An 18,121-nucleotide genomic window follows, 5' to 3' on the forward strand; every position below is an offset into this window, starting at 1 on the left:
ACCAGTGTGGAGAGGGAAGTGGGGAGGGATAAGAAAAGGGGAGAGGAGGGAGAAGTACAAACTATTAGGTACAAAATGAGTTGTAAGGGTATACCGTACAGCATGGGGAATATAGCCAGATATTTATAGTAACTATAGGTGGAGCATACCTTGAAAATCTGTGAATCACTGTGTTGTACACCTATAACTTATAGCATATGGTGTAGTATTATAGTATAAGTGAAAGCCGCTCAGTCGTGGCTCTTTGTGACCCCATGGACTATACTATCCATGGAATTCTCTAGACCAGGATACTGGAATGGGTAGCCTTCTTCTCCAGGGGATCTTCCCAACCAAGGGATCAAACCCAGGTCTCCTGTGCTGCAGGTGGATTCTTTACCAGCTGAGCCACCAGGGAAGCCCAAGAATACTGGAGTGGGCAGTCTCTCCCTTCTCCAGGGGATCTTCCTGACCCAGGAATTGAACCGGGGTCTCCTGCATTGCAGGCGAATTCTTTACCAGTTGAGCTACCAGGAAAACCCCCTGCTATTACAGTATGCCTCAACTAAAAAACAAAATGACCATGTATTCCAAGAAGTTCGTATTTATTTTAAGAATTCGAAGTAATTTTATTAAAATGTATAGGTCTAAGAAAAAAAACATGAAAAAAATGTGAGCCTTTATTAATTCAAGGTTTAAAATACTTATTAAAAGCCTGCTATGTATAAAACACTGTACTTGTGAGGAAGATACAAAAATAACTAGAAGGTGGATCCTGATCAATGTATATAGACCAATAAGGTAAATACAAATAAATGATGTATAGAGGGATAGAGTTTAGAAGAGGAGCAATTTTCTGTTTAGAATGGTAGGGCAGAGAAGGCAGCATTTGTGTTGGCGTATAGTGACTAGAATTTAGAAGTCCATCCTAAAGAAAATCAGTCCTGAACATTCATTGGAAGGACTGATGCTGAAGCTGAAACTCCAATACTTTGGCCACCTGATGTGAAGAACTGACTCATTTGAAAAGAGCCTGATGCTGGGAAAGATTGAAGGTGGGAGGAGAAGGGGACGACAGAGGATGAGATGGCTGGATGGCATCACCGACTCAACGGACACAAGTTTGAGTAAACTCCGGGAGTTGGTGATGGACAGGGAGGCCTGGAGTGCTGCAGTCCATGGAGTCGCAAAGAGTCGGACACGACTGAGCGACTGAACTGAGAATTTAGAAAATTGAAAATAGGTAGGAATGGGGATTCCACTCAGGGTTGCTGTGCTGTGCTGTGCTGAGAGTAGGAGATTGTGCCCTCTGATGGGGAGTGTTTGGTCAGATTGGTTAGGCTGGAGCATCCCCTCCGTGGAAGGCTGTGGTTAAAGGGAGACGACAGGTCAGAATGAAGAAGACAGTGAATACTAGAAACTTAAAACTTTCTTCTGGGATATATCTTTAGGAGAGTGATGTGATGTGATTTGTTACCTCCAAGTTTGATGAAAGTGGATAAACGAGATGAAAAACTATGTAGAAATCTAACTGGGGCATTTTAATAATCTGAGGGACAGAACTAAAAATTGTATAAGGCCTTGGGCATGTAAAGGTGGGGATGATGGGGTTATAGTAGAAGCAAAGCTGAAAGAGTTTCACAATTGATTTGATGAAGCAATGAAGAAGGAAAAGTTTATGATAGGAATATCCAGTCTGAGGATAGCAGTGCCATTGATATTTGAAGATCTAATTTCATTGTCAAGGCTCTGAAAAGAAATTTTGGAATAAATATGTGTATTTTGTGTAGCAAGCTGTGATAATTTTTATTTATTTTCGGCTTATCACATGGCTTGTGAGATCTTAGTTCCCTGACTAGGGATTGAACCAAGGCCCTTGGCAAGGAAGGCACAGCGTCCAAACCACTGGAGCACCAGGGAATTCCCAAGCTGTGATAACATAGATAGGGAACTTTGGAGAATTCAGAATTGGCTATGGATATCATTTCTCATACATCAGTGCATGTAAGTGCAAAAACTAACTTAATAATTTCCTAGTAGTAACATTGTTAAATCAGAGTATGTGCATTTAAAATTTTGACAGGTAGTTGACCCTTGAACAACTCTGATTTGAACTGCATGGACCCCCTCATGTGAATATTCTTCTCAATAGTAAATACTCCAGTACTACACGATCCTCAGTTGGTTGAATCTGCAGATGCAGAACCACTGATACAGAAAACCAAGCCTGCCTGTTACACAGATTTTCTAATGTGAGGAAGACATCTTGATTTGAGCCATTGGTTATATATCTGAAATAAGACTGACGAGAATTGGTAGAGAATCCAGTTTTATCTACCTTTTATATTCCGAGAGCTGCTTAAGAATTTGGAAAGGTACATGCAAAGCAACCAGTGAATAGAAACCATAGCTATGAAGTGGAGGTAATGCTGAAGGCATTAACCCTAAGAAATTTCCCATTATGTGCAAGGAGGTGTTTGCAAAGGACTTTGTTTAATACCCAGTATGTACAGTGTTGGTAGTTTTATATCATGAAGGCATTTATACTGGTAGTGTTTTATTAAACTGGATACCATATGTATAGCTGCTGGTAAGTCGCTTCAGTCATGTCCGACTCTGTGCGACCCCATAGACGGAAGCCCACCAGGCTCCCCCGACTCTGGGATTCTCCAGGCAAGAACACTGGAGTGGGTTGCCATTTCCTTCTCCAATGCATGAAAGTGAAAAGTGAAAGTGAAGTCGCTCAGTCATGTCCGACTCTTAGCAACCCCATGGACTACAGCCTACCAGGTTCCCCCATCCATGGGATTTTCCAGGCAAGAGTACTGGAGTGGGGTGCCATTGCCTTCTCCGTATGTATAGCTATGTATATTTAAATAGTGTGCATTCATTCTGTATACTCTGTGATTCCTTTAATAATAAGATTTTTAAAGATAGAGATTAATTGGAATATTAGAGATAGGCATGATGTGTGTGTAAATTATTTAACCCTTGAGATTTCTGAATCTTAACTGAGCTTCAGGATATCTACAAACCAATGAAATGATGTACTAAGTGTTGTGTGTCTGAGCACTTTAGGGGCAGGGGTGTCCTTCAAACTGGGTTATCAGTCTCTCAGGTGGGTCTGGTGACCCAAGGAAAACTGTAAGAATCACTGCAGTAGAGTCACAAGTGTCTTCGTTTTAAAAACTGCTGCTGAATTATAAGTAAGTTTTCTCTAGTTAAGAAAAAATTTTGCACAAGTGTTTATGAATTCTTTCTGCAAGGTATTTAAAATCCACAATTGAAAAACTGCTGGATAGGTGCACGAGTGCTTTTCTGACTTGCCAAGGGCCTTCCCAGTTTGTCCTGCGATGCCAGAATACCCAGACAGTAAACCTCCCATGTACTTAGGTACAACTGTTAGATCCTGAGTTTGGGAAAGTGATTGAAGCCTCCCTATTATTAGGCTAGGTGTTCAGAATCAAGTGTTGGGGATGTGATGGGCATTGTTCCATTCCTACAAAGTTGCCAACTGTACTCTGACATCTTGAGAAAGAAGACGGTAAAAGCATTTCATAGTTTCCTGAGTTAAGGATATGCCATTTTTAACTTGTTCTCAACAAATGTTTGCTATTGATAGTATATGAAATTTTTTTAAAAATATATGATACTTAAAGCCTAGCTTATGAATAATATTGAATACTTAGTAAGATCTTGACCTGTGAAAATGTTTCCTTCATTCAATGAAACTTGTTTTGTAAACTACATATACAGTTATATGAAAAAAAGTTTACCTTACCACGACACTTTGCATTTATTTGCCCTAAAATTTTACTTTTCCAGATAGCATGCCCATTTATTTAAATAACTAGACAAGATTATATAGGTCACACGAAGCTTTTTGATTCTCTGGTTTTCCCTTCAGTGAGTAATTGTTTACTTCCTGCTTGCTTGGCACATGATTAATTTGGCAATTCTTTTGAAATCATTTTGTTAGGACTAGAACCTGAATCAAATTCTTGTTTTGTTTTCTCTTCAAGATTATTGGACATGCACCAGGGATTTGAACTATATCCCTGGTGAACTAAAGGGATCTTAGGTTAAGTGTTTATTTTCACTAACTTACAGTGTAAGTAGCAGTAATTGTGTTTCTTGCTACTGCTAAGTTGCTTCAGTCATGTCCGACTCTGTGCAATCCCATAGATGGCAGCCCACCAGGCTCCCCTGTCCCTGGGATTCTCCAGGCAAGAACACTGGAGTGGGTTGCCATTTCCTTCTCCAATGCATGAAAGTGAAAAGTGAAAGTGAAGTCACTCAGTCATGTCTGATTCTTAGCGACCCCAGGGACTGCAGCCCACCAGGCTCCTCCGTCCATGGGATTTTCCAGGCAAGAGTACTGGAATGGGGTGCCATTGCCTTCTCTGAATTGTGCTTCCTACCAGACAGTAAAGAATCTGCCTGCAATGCAGGACACGCAGGAGATCTGGGTTGGATCCTGGGGTTGGGAAAATCCCCTGGAGAAGGGAATAGCTACCCACTTCAGTATTTTTGCCTGGAGAATTCCACGGACAAAGGAGCCTGCCGGGCTACAGTCCATTGGGTTGCAAAGAGTCAGACACAACTGAGCTACTAACACTTTCATCATATCTATACTTCTTAAAATCAAGAGTCATCTTTAGAAGGATAATATGAGGAAACAGCAGAAACCTCAAATGAACTTGTTTTAAAGACCAAATGCCTTTAGCCACACTACACTACATTTATTCTACATTAATTCTTACTAATCCACCCTCTCTCCCTTCCATTTGTTCCCATTTATCCATAAATTTGAAAGTATAGTTATTACACACAGGCATTTGAAGAAACTCCAGGGCTGTCTAGTTCTAGAGTCCAACATTTAATGACAGAATTAAATTAAAAATTTAAATGCTAGGGTTATAGAGATATCATCTGGCACCCAATAGACTGACCACTATCAAGAGAACAAAAAATAGCACGTGTTTTTGAGAATAGAGAAGCTGGGACTTTCATTTACGTTTCTGGGACTGTAAATTGTATAGTCGTTATGAAAAACAGCATGGCGGCTCCTCGAAAAAGTTAAACACAGAACTGTTATGTGATACAGCATCTCACGTCTGGGTGTATGTCCAAAAGAACTCGAAGCAAGGTGTAACTGGCAGGTAGGGCGTAGAACAGTGGTTCTCACACTGTATCCTGCATCAGAATTACCAGAGGGACTCGATAAAACACAGACTGCAGGGCTTACCTCCAGGACCTCTGATTCAGTAGGTCTGGGGCAGGGTCTGAGAACTTGTTTTTCTCCCAAATTCCCAGGGGATGCAGATGCTGCTGGTTGGGGAATAACTCTTTGAGAATCACTGGTATAGAGCTGAAAGCTAAATGCGATGATACTTGTTAAATGCTTAGAACAGTCCCCAGCATAGAGTAAGCACCCACTGAGTATTAACAGTTACTATTATATTAAGTGCAGTCCTAGGTCCTGGGATAAAATTATGGATAGGACAAAGTCGTTTCATTCAGAGTTCATATTCCAGCCCATTATAACTGCAAAGACAAAACAGATTTCTCTTTCCCATGGAATATATTGGCTCTTTCAACTCTGTGTGTGTGTGTGTGTGTTTTACTGTCACATTTTCACATCTTTATCTCTGATTCCTGCCTTTCCACAAGTCCACTTAATTGCCTAAATTTCTCAAGTCATCTTCCCAAGTCCAGCCATTCTATCCTCTCCTCTTCAGCCCTATTGCCAGGGCTATGGTAGGGTCCCCATTTCCTTTCTCTTGAACTTTTATCATAGTCTTCCAACTTAATCCTGCCTCTTGACTATTTGCCCAACTGCTGTCAGATTAACCCCTCTGATCATCTCTCTTTTTTTTTTCCTTCAAAAACCTTCTGCTTTTTTTACCCAGTTAAATACAGATTCCTTTGCAAAACCTAGGAAACCTCTCCAGAGTTTGATTCCAACCATATTTCAACTCCTCTCTTTCATATGCGCAAGTTGTAATCAGTGATTATTAAAGAGATTCTATGCTTTGTGGCTTCCCTCTTTTGTATAACAGTGCCCTTCCCCATTTCTGCAAACTCACATCCTAAGTACCAACCATTCTTTCAATGACCGTCTCTCGAGGACTTAGATATTCTATATTAGGCCATAGGTTTACAGAGATATTGAATAAGAAATAGTCTTTGCCCTCAAAGGGAAAATAGTAATGTAAGTATCAGTAATGGAGAGACAGACAAAAAGCAATTAATAATAATAATAATGAAAATACGAGGATAGTAGGTCTGTACAAAATATTAAGAGAACACAGAAAGGGGACACATAACCTATGTTCAAGGCTCAGCTTAAACTGCCCCTGCTTTAAATTTCTTCCCTAATCAGAAGTAAGCTTGTCTTTTTTGGATTTCGCTAAGAGTTGGACACGACTAAGCGACTTCACTTTCACTTTTCACTTTCACACATTGGAGAAGGAAATGGCAGCCCACTCCAGTGTTCTTGCCTGGAGAATCCCAGGGACGGCGGAGCCTGGTGGGCTGCTGTCTATGGGGTCACACAGAGTCGGACACGACTGAAGCGACAGCAGCAGCAGCAGTACAAATTTACCACTTCTTTGTTTGATTCATACATATATATTCTCTCTATATATATGTATATATATATCTCATATTTGGATATTTATTAAACAGGAGTCTCCAGAGAAACTAGATCAGTAGGGTGTGTGTGTGTGTGTGTGTGAAGAGAGACTTATTAGCTCATGTGATCATGGATACTGACAAGTCCCAAGATCTGTAAGATAAGCTGGCAAGCTGGAGACCAGGAGAGCAACATTGTAGTTCTGGTCTGAGAACCAGGAGAACCAAGGGTGTAGTTCCACTCTGAAGGCCAGAAGGCTCGGGGCCCAGGAAGAGCTGATATTTTGGATCAAGTCCAAAGGCAATAAAAAGCTGATGTCCTAGTTTGAAGGCAGTCAGGCAGAAAGAATTCTTTCTTACCTGGGGGTGGATAAACCATTTTGTCCTACACAGGCCTTCCAGTGATTGGATGAGGACAATCCATACTGGGGAGAGCAGTCTGTCTTGCCCACTTTACCAATTTAAATGGCACTTTCATCCAAAACGCTCTCCCAGAAATACCCAGAATAGGGTTTGATCAAATATCTAGGCATCCAGTCAAATCGACACATAAAACTAACCATTATAGTGTATGTATATGTAGATGATCAGCAAATGTATTAAGTTTATAATCTATTTTTAAATGTTATTAATCTTTTATAGTCTTATATGTTATTAAAGTAATTCAATTCACATACTGACAAGTAAATATAATAAAGGATCTTAAACTACTACCAGTATCTCAAAGAACCACAAATCAGAATTAATATATTAAGAGACATATATTTGAGTATGCAGTTCATCATTTTTGCTAAAGGTATGAAAATGTTTTTCACATGTGAGGCTCTTTGAAAAGGTGTTTCCATATGAGGTTCCTTGAATTCTAAACAGAAATGTGATACAAATAGTCTGCAACATGTTGCCTTGAACTTCATGCACATTTAATTCAGTTCACCAGGCATGTATTGAATATCTACTATGTACAAGTTGTGTCAGTTGCTAAGAGGGATATTAAGATGTATAAAAAACGAGGCTCCCTCAAGGAAGACAAACAAGCAAACATCCTAACTATGTTGCAGGTAGTATTAGTTAACTGTTTCATTAGAGATACAAATGAAATGAAAACTGTATCATATAAGAGAGAATGCTTTGTACAGTTGGGAAAAGATGTATATAGCATTCATAATAGATAACAACATCTTTGGGCTATCAATAATGGGTAGAACTTTTATTGACAGATGAGGAAAGAAATTCTTGGTAGGAGGAACAGTTCAAAAAAAGCTGGGAAAGAGAAAGATTGGTTTGCCAGCAGAGAATTATCTTTTAGTTTTGAAGTGTTTAGGTGTGATAGAGAAAGGAATGAGAAGAGAAGGAAGACTGAAAAATCTGTTTGGAAAATGGAGATGGAGGCAAGTCAGAGTGAGCCTGGTGTATCATAAAGAATTTGGGATTTTGAACATTGGGAGCCATGAAAATATTTAAAAAGAGGAACAAACTTTTTCTAATCTGTAATTTAAATGCTGTGAGATTCTAAGGATATCCAGTTTTATATGGATTTATCTCACGTATATCTAAAGAGGTTTGAGACAGTTTGTATAATTAAAAATAGAGATGGAAAAATGACAGCAAAATGGAAAAAAAAGAAAAGACACTGAAGATGACATTGCAGTAAGATGGCTACAAACAAAATGTTTGTGGTAAGATTATTCAATACTGGGAGAGCTGGCTGAACGTTTAGCTTTGAATCTCTTAACGAGAGCTGGAAAATGATTACTGGAAATGATTAGCTGGAAAAGGATTAACTGTCCACTCTTTAGGTCCCTGTCCACTCTTTAGGTCGATAATCTTGCTTCCTGTTTCACCAGGGGGAAAAAAGTAGAAGTAATCAGGAGACTTCTCCCAAGATCCCATGACCAGATTACCCACATAAATTTTCATATTCTTTGCTTCCCTGCTTTGTAAGAACTGGCTGTGCTCCTCTGTGAAGCCAACTCCTTCATCTGTGTGTTAGCCTCCACTTCCTCCTGCTTACTCATCAGTGTTCTCCCAGCTGTCTCCTCTCTCCAGCAATTCCAGTTTTCCCTGTTCTATCCATACTATCAGCATAAAACTATGTTGTCATTTTTCCAATCTTTAAGAAGCAAACAGACAATGAAAAAGGAACCTTTTCTGACCCAGCTTTTTTTTTCCATGTGCTACTACCCCATCCATTCTTGGTAAGAAAAGTGCTAATCAAACTGTAATGAGATTTTTTTTCTCTTTTCAGTTCAGCAAACAGCTTCATAACACATTCTATGGATAAGGCTTGTGGAAAAAAAGTCTCATATGTTGCTGTAGAAATGCAAAAGGATAAAACGTTGTGGGGGGAAATCAGACAAAAATGTATCAAAACTACAGATGATTTGCTCTTTTATTCATAATGTAAGAGAGTCAATTTAAGAGGAATACTTGCATGTACAAAAAGACATTTCCAAAACTGTTTACTAAAACTTTATTTATGATAGCAAAAGTTTAGGAAATTTCTAATTGCCAATTAGTGACAGATCAGTTAAGTAAACAATACAGTAACCATAAAATATAGTTCTATGCAGCAGTGAAGAGTTAAGAGATTCGAAGCTAAAGAGATTCAGTGCCATCTCTAAACAGTCATAACCTGTCTTGTTATATTAAAACTGCAAGGTGTTGAGTAATTTTTTAAAATTTCTGACCTTTTGTAAAAGAAATGGAAAGTCAGAGTTTTTATTCATATTCTCTTGAGTTTGCATAAAGAAACCTTAAATAAGAAATGGGGGAGAATGGATACATGTAAGGTATGGCTGAGTCCCTTAGCCGTTCACCTGAAACCATCACTGCATGTTAATTGGTTAACCTCAATACAAAATAAAAAGTTTAGAGTTAAGAAAAAAAAAGGGCTGATAAAAATGATTACTCATAGCAGACAGACTGAGGAGTTGGAAAGTAAAATCTGTTCTGATCATTTACAGTCTTATTTTCTGTTTTAAGCTCTCACATACATTTTTAATTTAAATTTATTTATTTTTAATTGGAGGATAATTGCTTTGCAATACTGTGTTGGTTTCTGCCATACATTAGCATGAATCAGCCATAGGTCCCCTCTCTCTTAAACCTCCCTGCCACCTCCCACCCCATCCCACCCCTAGAGGTTGTCACAGAGCACCAGATTTGAGCTCCCTGCGTCATACAGCAAATTCCCACTAACTCTCTGTTTTACATAAGCTCTCACATTCTTTTATGCAAAATATGAAATGATGGTTTTGTCAAATCACGTGTTACATTTTCTTTGGAGCAAAAAGTGATGAATATATAATACTTGCTAGATTAACTTTTTACCATAAAATGATTTTTTTTTTTAAATTCTATTCCTAGATCCATATTTATTCTCTCGGAATGACACTGTACTGGGGAGCTGATCATGAAGTGCCTCAGAGCCAAGTAAGTCAAGCCATCACATGTGTACAATATTATACTTTTTAAGAAGCTCTTCTGTGCATTCAGGTGTTCTGCAGTGTACTGTCAGGCACACCAGCGTTTCTATACTGGTTGTTCACGTTAATAATGTCTTCTCTCAGAATGAAGTAATAAAGTACTAAAGAAATTATTTTTCTGAGAATGTTCTTAGAAATATAGAAGTCATCAGAGGATGGTATGGCAGCCCACTTCAGTTTCCTTGCCTGGAGAATCCCCATGGACAGTGGAGCCTGGCGGGTTTTCCAGGCAAGAGTACTGGAGTGGGGTGCCAATGCCTTCTCCGTGTATACATGTATATGCGTATATATAAACTGCTTACCAAAACCCTTGGTTAATCAAAACATTCCATTTCTTAAGCATACCAAAAAACCCCAGTTTTTTTTTTTTATAATAACTCCTATTCTTAGGAGATATATGTTAACCGTCCTTCGCTAATACAGTTTTTATGTTATGAAAAGGTAAAATGCACTCAAACATTTATGCTACTACATAAGGAATTCACTTCCTCCAAGTATTTGAAGTGTATTTATTTGGTATGGTTCCTGTGACTCTGAAAATGGTTTGTCTCCCATTCGTTCAATTTACCCTAGCTGATCAATGTGACCTTTCCTTTCTTTGTCCTCAGCCTATCAAGCTTGGAGATCATCTCAACAGCATCCTACTTGGAATGTGCGAGGATGTGGTTTATGCTCGGGTCTCTGTCCGGACTGTCCTGGATGCTTGCAGTGCCCACATCAGGAATAGCAATTGTGCGCCTTCATTTTCCTACGTGAAGCAGTTGGTAAAACTGGTTCTGGGAAGTCTTTCTGGGGTAAGCCACAGTTCCAACTGGTGCATATAGTCATACTTTAAACTTTAGTAGCATTTCACAGGATTTTCTTTAAATATGGATAGCATTTCTCCATGGAGACTAGGAACAGGAGGCTGAATTTCTTTCAAACATTAGTTGTTTATTTGCAACAGTACTTAAAATAGAAGCCCACTGCAATAATTTAGTCTTACAAATTTTATGAGAATTTGTCTTTTTTAATTTTTGAAAATTAAAAAAATTTTTTAATTGGAGGATGATTGCTTTACAGTGTTGTATTGGTTTCTGTAGTACAACAGCGCAAATCAGTCATAACTATATATATACACACATATATATAGTTATAGGGAGGGAATATGTATGTATATGTACATATACGTATTCCTTCCCTCTTGAGCCTCCCTCCCACACACCCCACTAACCTATCCCACCCCTCTAGTTCATCACAGAGCACTAGGCTGGATTCCCCGTGTTATGTAACTATAATACTAGCTATCTGTTTTATACAAAGTAGTGTATATAATGCCAGTGCTCTTTCTCAGTTGATCCCACCCTGTCTTTCCCCTGTGGTGTCCATAAGTCCTTTCTCTACGTCTGTGCCTTTATTCCTGTCCCGCAAATAGTTTCATCAGCACCGTTTTTCTAGCTTCTGTATATGTATGTTAATATACAGTATTTGTTTTTCTCTTTCTGTCTTTCTCCACTCTGTATAACAAGCTATAGGTTCATCCACCCTAGTTCAACTGATTCACGTTTGTTCCTTTTTATGGCTGAGTAATATCCCATTGTATAATATACCGTAACTTCTTTAACCATTCATCTGTTTATGGACATCTAATTTGCTTCCAGGTTCTGGCTATTGTGAATAGGGCTGCAGTGAACACTAGGGTACATGTGTCTTTTTGAATAGTCTTTTTTTTAGAACTTTATTCTAGAAAGTAGTATAGAATCACAGCATGTTAAAGCTAAAAATGTCTTCTTGCCTCTTTTCTTTCATTTTTTCCTATGGAGCTTTCAGTAAGTGAGTTTATCTACTGTGAAAGCCATATGGACATGCAGCATGGGTTTTAGAGTCATTTACATTCATTTTCAATTGCTTTAGACCTCTCTCTTGTCTACTTAGTCTGGACCTCTTAAGTATTTCTACACCCTCCCCGCCTTATTTGCACATTGGCTTCTGGTGTGTGAGGGGGATACATGCTTGCATCCCTACCAGATTAGTCCAAAACTGGGACTACCTTTATTTTCTCGCTTGTCTTAGATATGAAGAATCCGAAGACTAACAGTCTGTATATGTAATAATCCCTCCATTGTATTTCTCAAGCTGTATTCTATCCTATTTGCCATAGATTGGCCATCCTTTGTTGTTGTTTTTTAAGGAAATTCTTTTATCTCTCTTTTTAAAATAATTTTTGTTTATTTATATATTTATTTTTGGCTGTGATGGCTCTTTGTTGCCATTCAGGCTTTTCTCTAGTTGTGGCAAGCAGCGGCCACTCTCTAATTGTGGTGCACAGGTTTCTCATCGCGATGGCTTCCCGTGTTGCTGAGCACAGGCTCTGGGACATGTGGGTTTCAGTGGTTGCAGTTCCCGGGCTCTCGAGTGCAGGCTCAGCAATTGTGGCTCAGGGGTTTAGTTGTTCCACGGCATGTGGATCAGGGATCAAACCCACGTCCCCTGCATTGTCAGGTGGATTCTCGACCACTGAGCCATCAGGGAAGCCTTCTTTTGATTTTTGGTATTTGATCTAGATTTGACCTTCATCTGCTCTTGCCCCTTACATTATGGTACCTTGAGTTCCTCTCTTTTATGCAACTTTGGATAGACTTGTCACTGTCACACAGTGTTCTTGCTGGCTTCCTCTTAATTTCTCATCCCTAGGGATTTAGTTCTGCTAACCTTAACCAAGATGTTGTATGGCTGGCAAGGATATATCCAAATTCCACATGCTTTGCCAGTTGATAGGTTCATAAAGTCTTCTAGGCAAATGGTTTATAAAGTAGACTCCAAGGAGCCTTTGCAATTCTGTAGTGAGAGGAATTGGGGTAGTAGAGGCTAAGTGAAGAGGGTTCTTGGCCATGTATTTCCCCTTCTTAACTAGGGCTGATTTATTTGTATTTCTATGTGTAACTTTTTTTTTCCCAAAACAAAGATAAAGATACTAAAAACTTAGGAAAGCCCTCTATCCCAGAGGTCCCCAGCCTTTTTGGCACCAGATTTTGTGGAAGACAGGTTTTTCCACAGACTCAGGCAGTGGGGAGAGTGATGGTTTGGGGATGATTCAAGTGCGCTACACTTATTGTGCACTTTATTTCTATTATTATTGCATCAGCTCCACCTCAGATCATCAGGCATTCAGATCAGATCAGATCAGTCGCTCAGTCGTGTCCGACTCTTTGTGACCCCATGAATCGCAGCACGCCAGGCCTCCCTGTCCCTCACCAACTCCCAGAGTTCATCCAGACTCATGTCCATAGAGTCAGTGATGCCCAGCCATCTCATCCTCTGTCATCCCCTTCTCCTCCTGCCCCCAATCCCTCCCAGCATCAGAGTCTTTTCCAATGAGTCAGCTCTTCGCATGAGGTGGTCAAAGTACTGGAGTTTCAGCTTTAGCATCATTCCTTCCAAAGAAATCCCAGGGCTAATCTCCTTCAGAATGGACTGGTTGGATCTCCTTGCAGTTCAAGGGACTCCCAAGAGTCTTCTCCAACACCACACTTCAAAAGCATCAATTCTTCGGTGCTTAGCCTTCTTCACAGTCCAACTCTCACATCCATACATGACCACAGGAAAAACCATAGCCTTGACTAGACGAACCTTTGTTGGCAAAGTAATGTCTCTGCTTTTGAATATGCTATCTAGGTTGGTCATAACTTTCCTTCCAAGGAGTAAGCGTCTTTTAATTTCATGGCTGCAGTCACCATCTGTAGTGATTTTGGAGCCCCAAAAAATAAAGTCTGACACTGTTTCCACTGTTTCCCCATCTATTTCCCATGAAGTGATGGGACCGGATGCCATGATCTTCGTTTTCTGAATGTTGAGCTTTAAGCCAACTTTTTCACTCTCCACTTTCACTTTCATCAAGAGGCTTTTTAGTTCCTCTTCACTTTCTGCCATAAGGGTGGTGTCATCTGCATATCTAAGGTTATTGATATTTCTCCCGGCAGTCTTGATTCCAGCTTGATTCCAGAGGTTGGGGACTACCACTCCATTCAGACCAAGCTATCCTACATATTTTGAAATACATTTTTGTTTAAAAAAATTTCTCTGTGTTCAAGTAGAGTTGAGGGAAAACTCTTTAAGGAATATAAAATGTATATTCACTGTAGAACTTCTCAGAGCCTTTAATATACTAGGTTGTATCACTAACCCTCAAGAGGGAAAGATACATAGGTGAAAGATTTCCCAAACTTATTTGAGCCTTCTTTCACAGATCTTCTCATAATACTGATGTTCTTGTGAAAACTCCCTCTGAGGAATGATCTGCACTAACTCCTTCACTTTATAATTTACCTATTTCTATGTTTGCTTTGTTTTTTTAAAAAAACATTTTGAAGATTTTTGGGGATTTTTTTTGGCTGTGCTGGGTCTTTGTTGCTGTGCGGGCTTTCTTCTAGTTGGGGCCAGTAGGGGGCCACTCTTCGTTGCGCTGTGAGGGCTTCTCATTGGGGTGCCTTCCTTTGTTGCGGAGCTCGGGCTCTAGGCACGAAGGCTCAGTGGTTGTGGCGCATGGGCTTAGTCGCCCCAGAGCATGTGGGATCTGCCCAGACCAGGAATGGAACCCATGTCTCCTGTATTGATAGGTGGATTCCCATCCATTGGACCCCCAGGGGCATCCTATATATATTTCTTAAAGAAATTGAGACTCACAAAGCTTATGTGACTTCCGTTTCCTATTAATCAGTCAGGAATTTAACAGCTATCAGAGTTTGAGGAGAAAGGATACAAGTAATGACTGAGTTGAAAAAGAGAGCGTTAAACTAGATCCCAGAGACTGGATAGAAAGAAAGGGTAATCCAGGCAGAGGGAAGTAAACTTGGATCAGTCCCCTGAGATGGGAAAGAGCAGAATGTTCAACGAACAACGATAAGTCTGACACAGGATGTGCTGTGGGACTTTTTAGTGGGAGAGAAGCATAGAAAGGTCAGTTGGAGTCAGCAGGGAGAGAGCTCGCCTTTCCAGAGGCAGATTTCAAAGTAGAAATAATAACACTCCCCCCATCCATTGCTCTTGAGAGTCTCCTGGATATCCAGACAAGTAACTCTCATAGCTACCATTTTTAAATGTTGAGTTTGTTTTGTGCTGAATGACTTATGTGTTTTTTTCACCTTTATTCACCAAAATAGCCCCAGGTTATTAGAGAGAATGAAACCAAGGCTCAAATAGATGAAATAACTTGCCGTGGCCACACGCATGGTAAATGACAGAGACACAATCGGAATCTGGATCTCTCTGACCCTGAAGCCCATGCTGTTAGCCAGCACGCCCCTCTGAGACTATCATTCTCCCCAGTAGCTGATAGAAAGACTTAGTCTTTCATCCAGTGTGAAATTCACTACAAGTGTCCATAATCCTAACTCACTTAAAATTAATTAGCCTGGAGTAAAAGTCAGTGGGCCAGCTTACTTGTCAGCATTCCTCCACTGATTTAATCTTATAACGTGTTTGAATGCAGTTTTACTTACCTGTAAGATAGTAGTAATAGTGCATACCATCCACCCATATTAGTGAGTAGTTGTAAAGACAATTATTTCAATATTGATGAGCTACTTCAAGGTCCTTAGAAATTTGCTATTTCTCCCTTTATTGTAATGTGAAATTAATAATAATATATACCACTTGAGGTTTTTTTGATAGTTAAATGACATTAAGTATGTAAAGCCCCAAAGGTGGTACCTGCCTTATAGTAATTGCTCAGTAAATGTCAACTGTTATTAATAGTAGTGTTCATGCAGGAATACCCAAAGATGATACAGGATATTTTCTCTTCTGTTACTGATAATATAGTACAATGTGAACTAATATATAATTGAAACAATACCATCGTTTCAGAAATATTTCCATTTAAGTCTTCTTATAGGTAGGAAGCATAATGCCTTCAATATACTACCTTAAATGGATTTTTAATTCATATTTAAACAAGTTCCACTCGTGGAGAAATAATAAAATGTATTAAATGTGTATAAACAGATAAGTCTGCATGCTCATGGTGCCAGAGTTAAGTAATTTTTCTTTACCATTCTCTCTTCTTACATTTATTTCTTAAAGTTTCTATTCTAATTGATCATCTGAATAAACTCAGTAGTAGTCTTAACATTTCACCCCTTGTAATATGGAATTTGATCTAATTTGACATGCTTTATTTTAAACAGGTACCCTCGGTTGAAGTTATTAAAGTTTAAGACTACTTAAACTTTAGTTCTAAAAGAGTCTCAAAAGAGCATTGATTTAAATTTAATTGTTGTCCCTCAATATATCCATTTAGTTTAAAGCGTATTTCAAATGTAACTTCTGGCAGGCAAAATCTAGAATATTATTTTCAAAAATAATTTAAATCAGCACTCTCAATTCATAGTTACAAGCAGGAGAAAGCTTTATTGTACCAGAATTAATGTGGTTTTAAAATTTTAATCACACTTGAGAGATGAAAGTAGTTTGGGGAAAAAAGAATACTTGGAGTTTATTGCTTTGAAATGGAACTCATTTTAACTAACTTTGTTCCCTAGTTAGCAGATTAGGCTTTGATAGATGTTTCTTGGCTTGTATTTCCTGAAGATGAATTGGCCAGAATTAAGCTACATAAATCTTATCCAAGGAATATATATTAACAATAGCATATATGCAGTGTTTTTACTCAAATACTACAGCTTCCAAAAACTATCTAGTTGGTGTCATTCTGTAGACACTTACCTTGAACAGAAGGGAGATTCTTTAGTCAAACTTGACTTTTGATTACCTGTGTACAGACGGATCAGCTTTCCCGTAGCAGCGAGCAAAAGCCTGATCGAAGCCAGGCTATCCGAGACCGATTGAGAGGAAAAGGATTACCAACAGGTAAGAGTGTGTTAACAGAAAATTTTTAGACTTTAAATTTGTTACTGTTTCCTTTACAAAATCTTAGTTAACCTAGCTTGAAAATCTGGTACTTATGATCATAATCATAAGTGTGCAAAGTGGAGGCATTGAACAGGTAGGAACACTGGATGTATTAATATATAAATCCTTGATCATTTTGCAGAAAATGTTAATACAGTCAGGACACCCACAGTATATCATTTCTTTCCCAATATTGTTATTATAGCAATAATATCTTTATTTACTTTATCATGATATTTTTTTATTAAAAATACATTTTAAAGGATGATAAAACACACAAATTTATGAACATAAATGTTACTAAAGCAAAAGTTTCAGAAAACAACATTATTCTTGTTGCATACTATTATTTTCTATTTTTCTTTTTTTAAATGCTAATCTCAACCCACTAAATTGATTTCATGACCAATGAGTTGACTTGCAGTTACCAAATACTTAGGTTATACAATGCTTAGTAAGTAAAAACTGATGAAGAGTGGTTTTGCTATTTGCCAACAGCATTAGATAATTGTAGGGTCTACATAGTTATTAAATTTATTTTTTTAAGGAAATGAATACAAAATCAGATTCAAAACACATGAAGTAAAAGTGGAAAAAATAAATTTTTTTATATGAAAGTTTATTTTGCAGTGTTAAGTTTCAAGCGTGGTTTATTTATAAAGTGAAATTTTGTTTTTGCTGATTGTCTTTGTTCTCTTTACTTCTCATCAAGCAATATTAATAATCATGGTCATTTAAACATTAACAAAAATGTTTTGTGAGTGAAATATTTTGTCTTAAGTCTAGGAGCTGCAGTAAAGTAACTATAAATATTGCTTAAATATATTCTAATATAACATACTAATTGATATATTAAAAATTAAGATGTTTAACTATTTAATTAGATCATCAGAACTCAGCTATCTTAATTAAAACCTATGAGAAACTCTCATTGTGAAAACCAAAAACAGACATTTGATTATCTGGACTAGCGTTTTGCAGAATTCAGAACTCTCATGTCTGAGAAGGACAGATGTGCCCTAAACAAGTGTACTGGTTACTTTAAGTCAAGAAAAGCAATAAAATTGTTTCTAATGGGAGTTGGTAATGGACAGGGAGGCCTGGCGTGCTGCAGTCCATGGGGTCGCAAAGAG

At 38.4% G+C, this 18,121-nt stretch overlaps 1 protein-coding gene across 10 annotated transcripts in view; it reads left to right on the forward strand.

Moving 5' to 3' along the window:
* The window catches only part of PTPN13 (protein tyrosine phosphatase non-receptor type 13), a 221,091-nt gene that overhangs the window by 75,281 nt on the left and 127,689 nt on the right, over positions 1 to 18,121 (forward strand). For all 10 annotated transcript variants that reach the window (XM_070791737.1, XM_070791738.1, XM_070791736.1 and 7 more), the window contains 3 exons: positions 9,982 to 10,047; positions 10,709 to 10,894; positions 16,859 to 16,946. In XM_070791737.1, coding sequence (XP_070647838.1) covers positions 9,982 to 10,047; positions 10,709 to 10,894; positions 16,859 to 16,946 — 340 coding nt within the window. The remainder of the gene's footprint in view (positions 1 to 9,981; positions 10,048 to 10,708; positions 10,895 to 16,858; positions 16,947 to 18,121) is intronic.

Source organism: Bos indicus, chromosome 6, assembly GCF_029378745.1.
Source record: "Bos indicus isolate NIAB-ARS_2022 breed Sahiwal x Tharparkar chromosome 6, NIAB-ARS_B.indTharparkar_mat_pri_1.0, whole genome shotgun sequence".
Classification (NCBI taxonomy): domain Eukaryota; kingdom Metazoa; phylum Chordata; class Mammalia; order Artiodactyla; family Bovidae; genus Bos; species Bos indicus.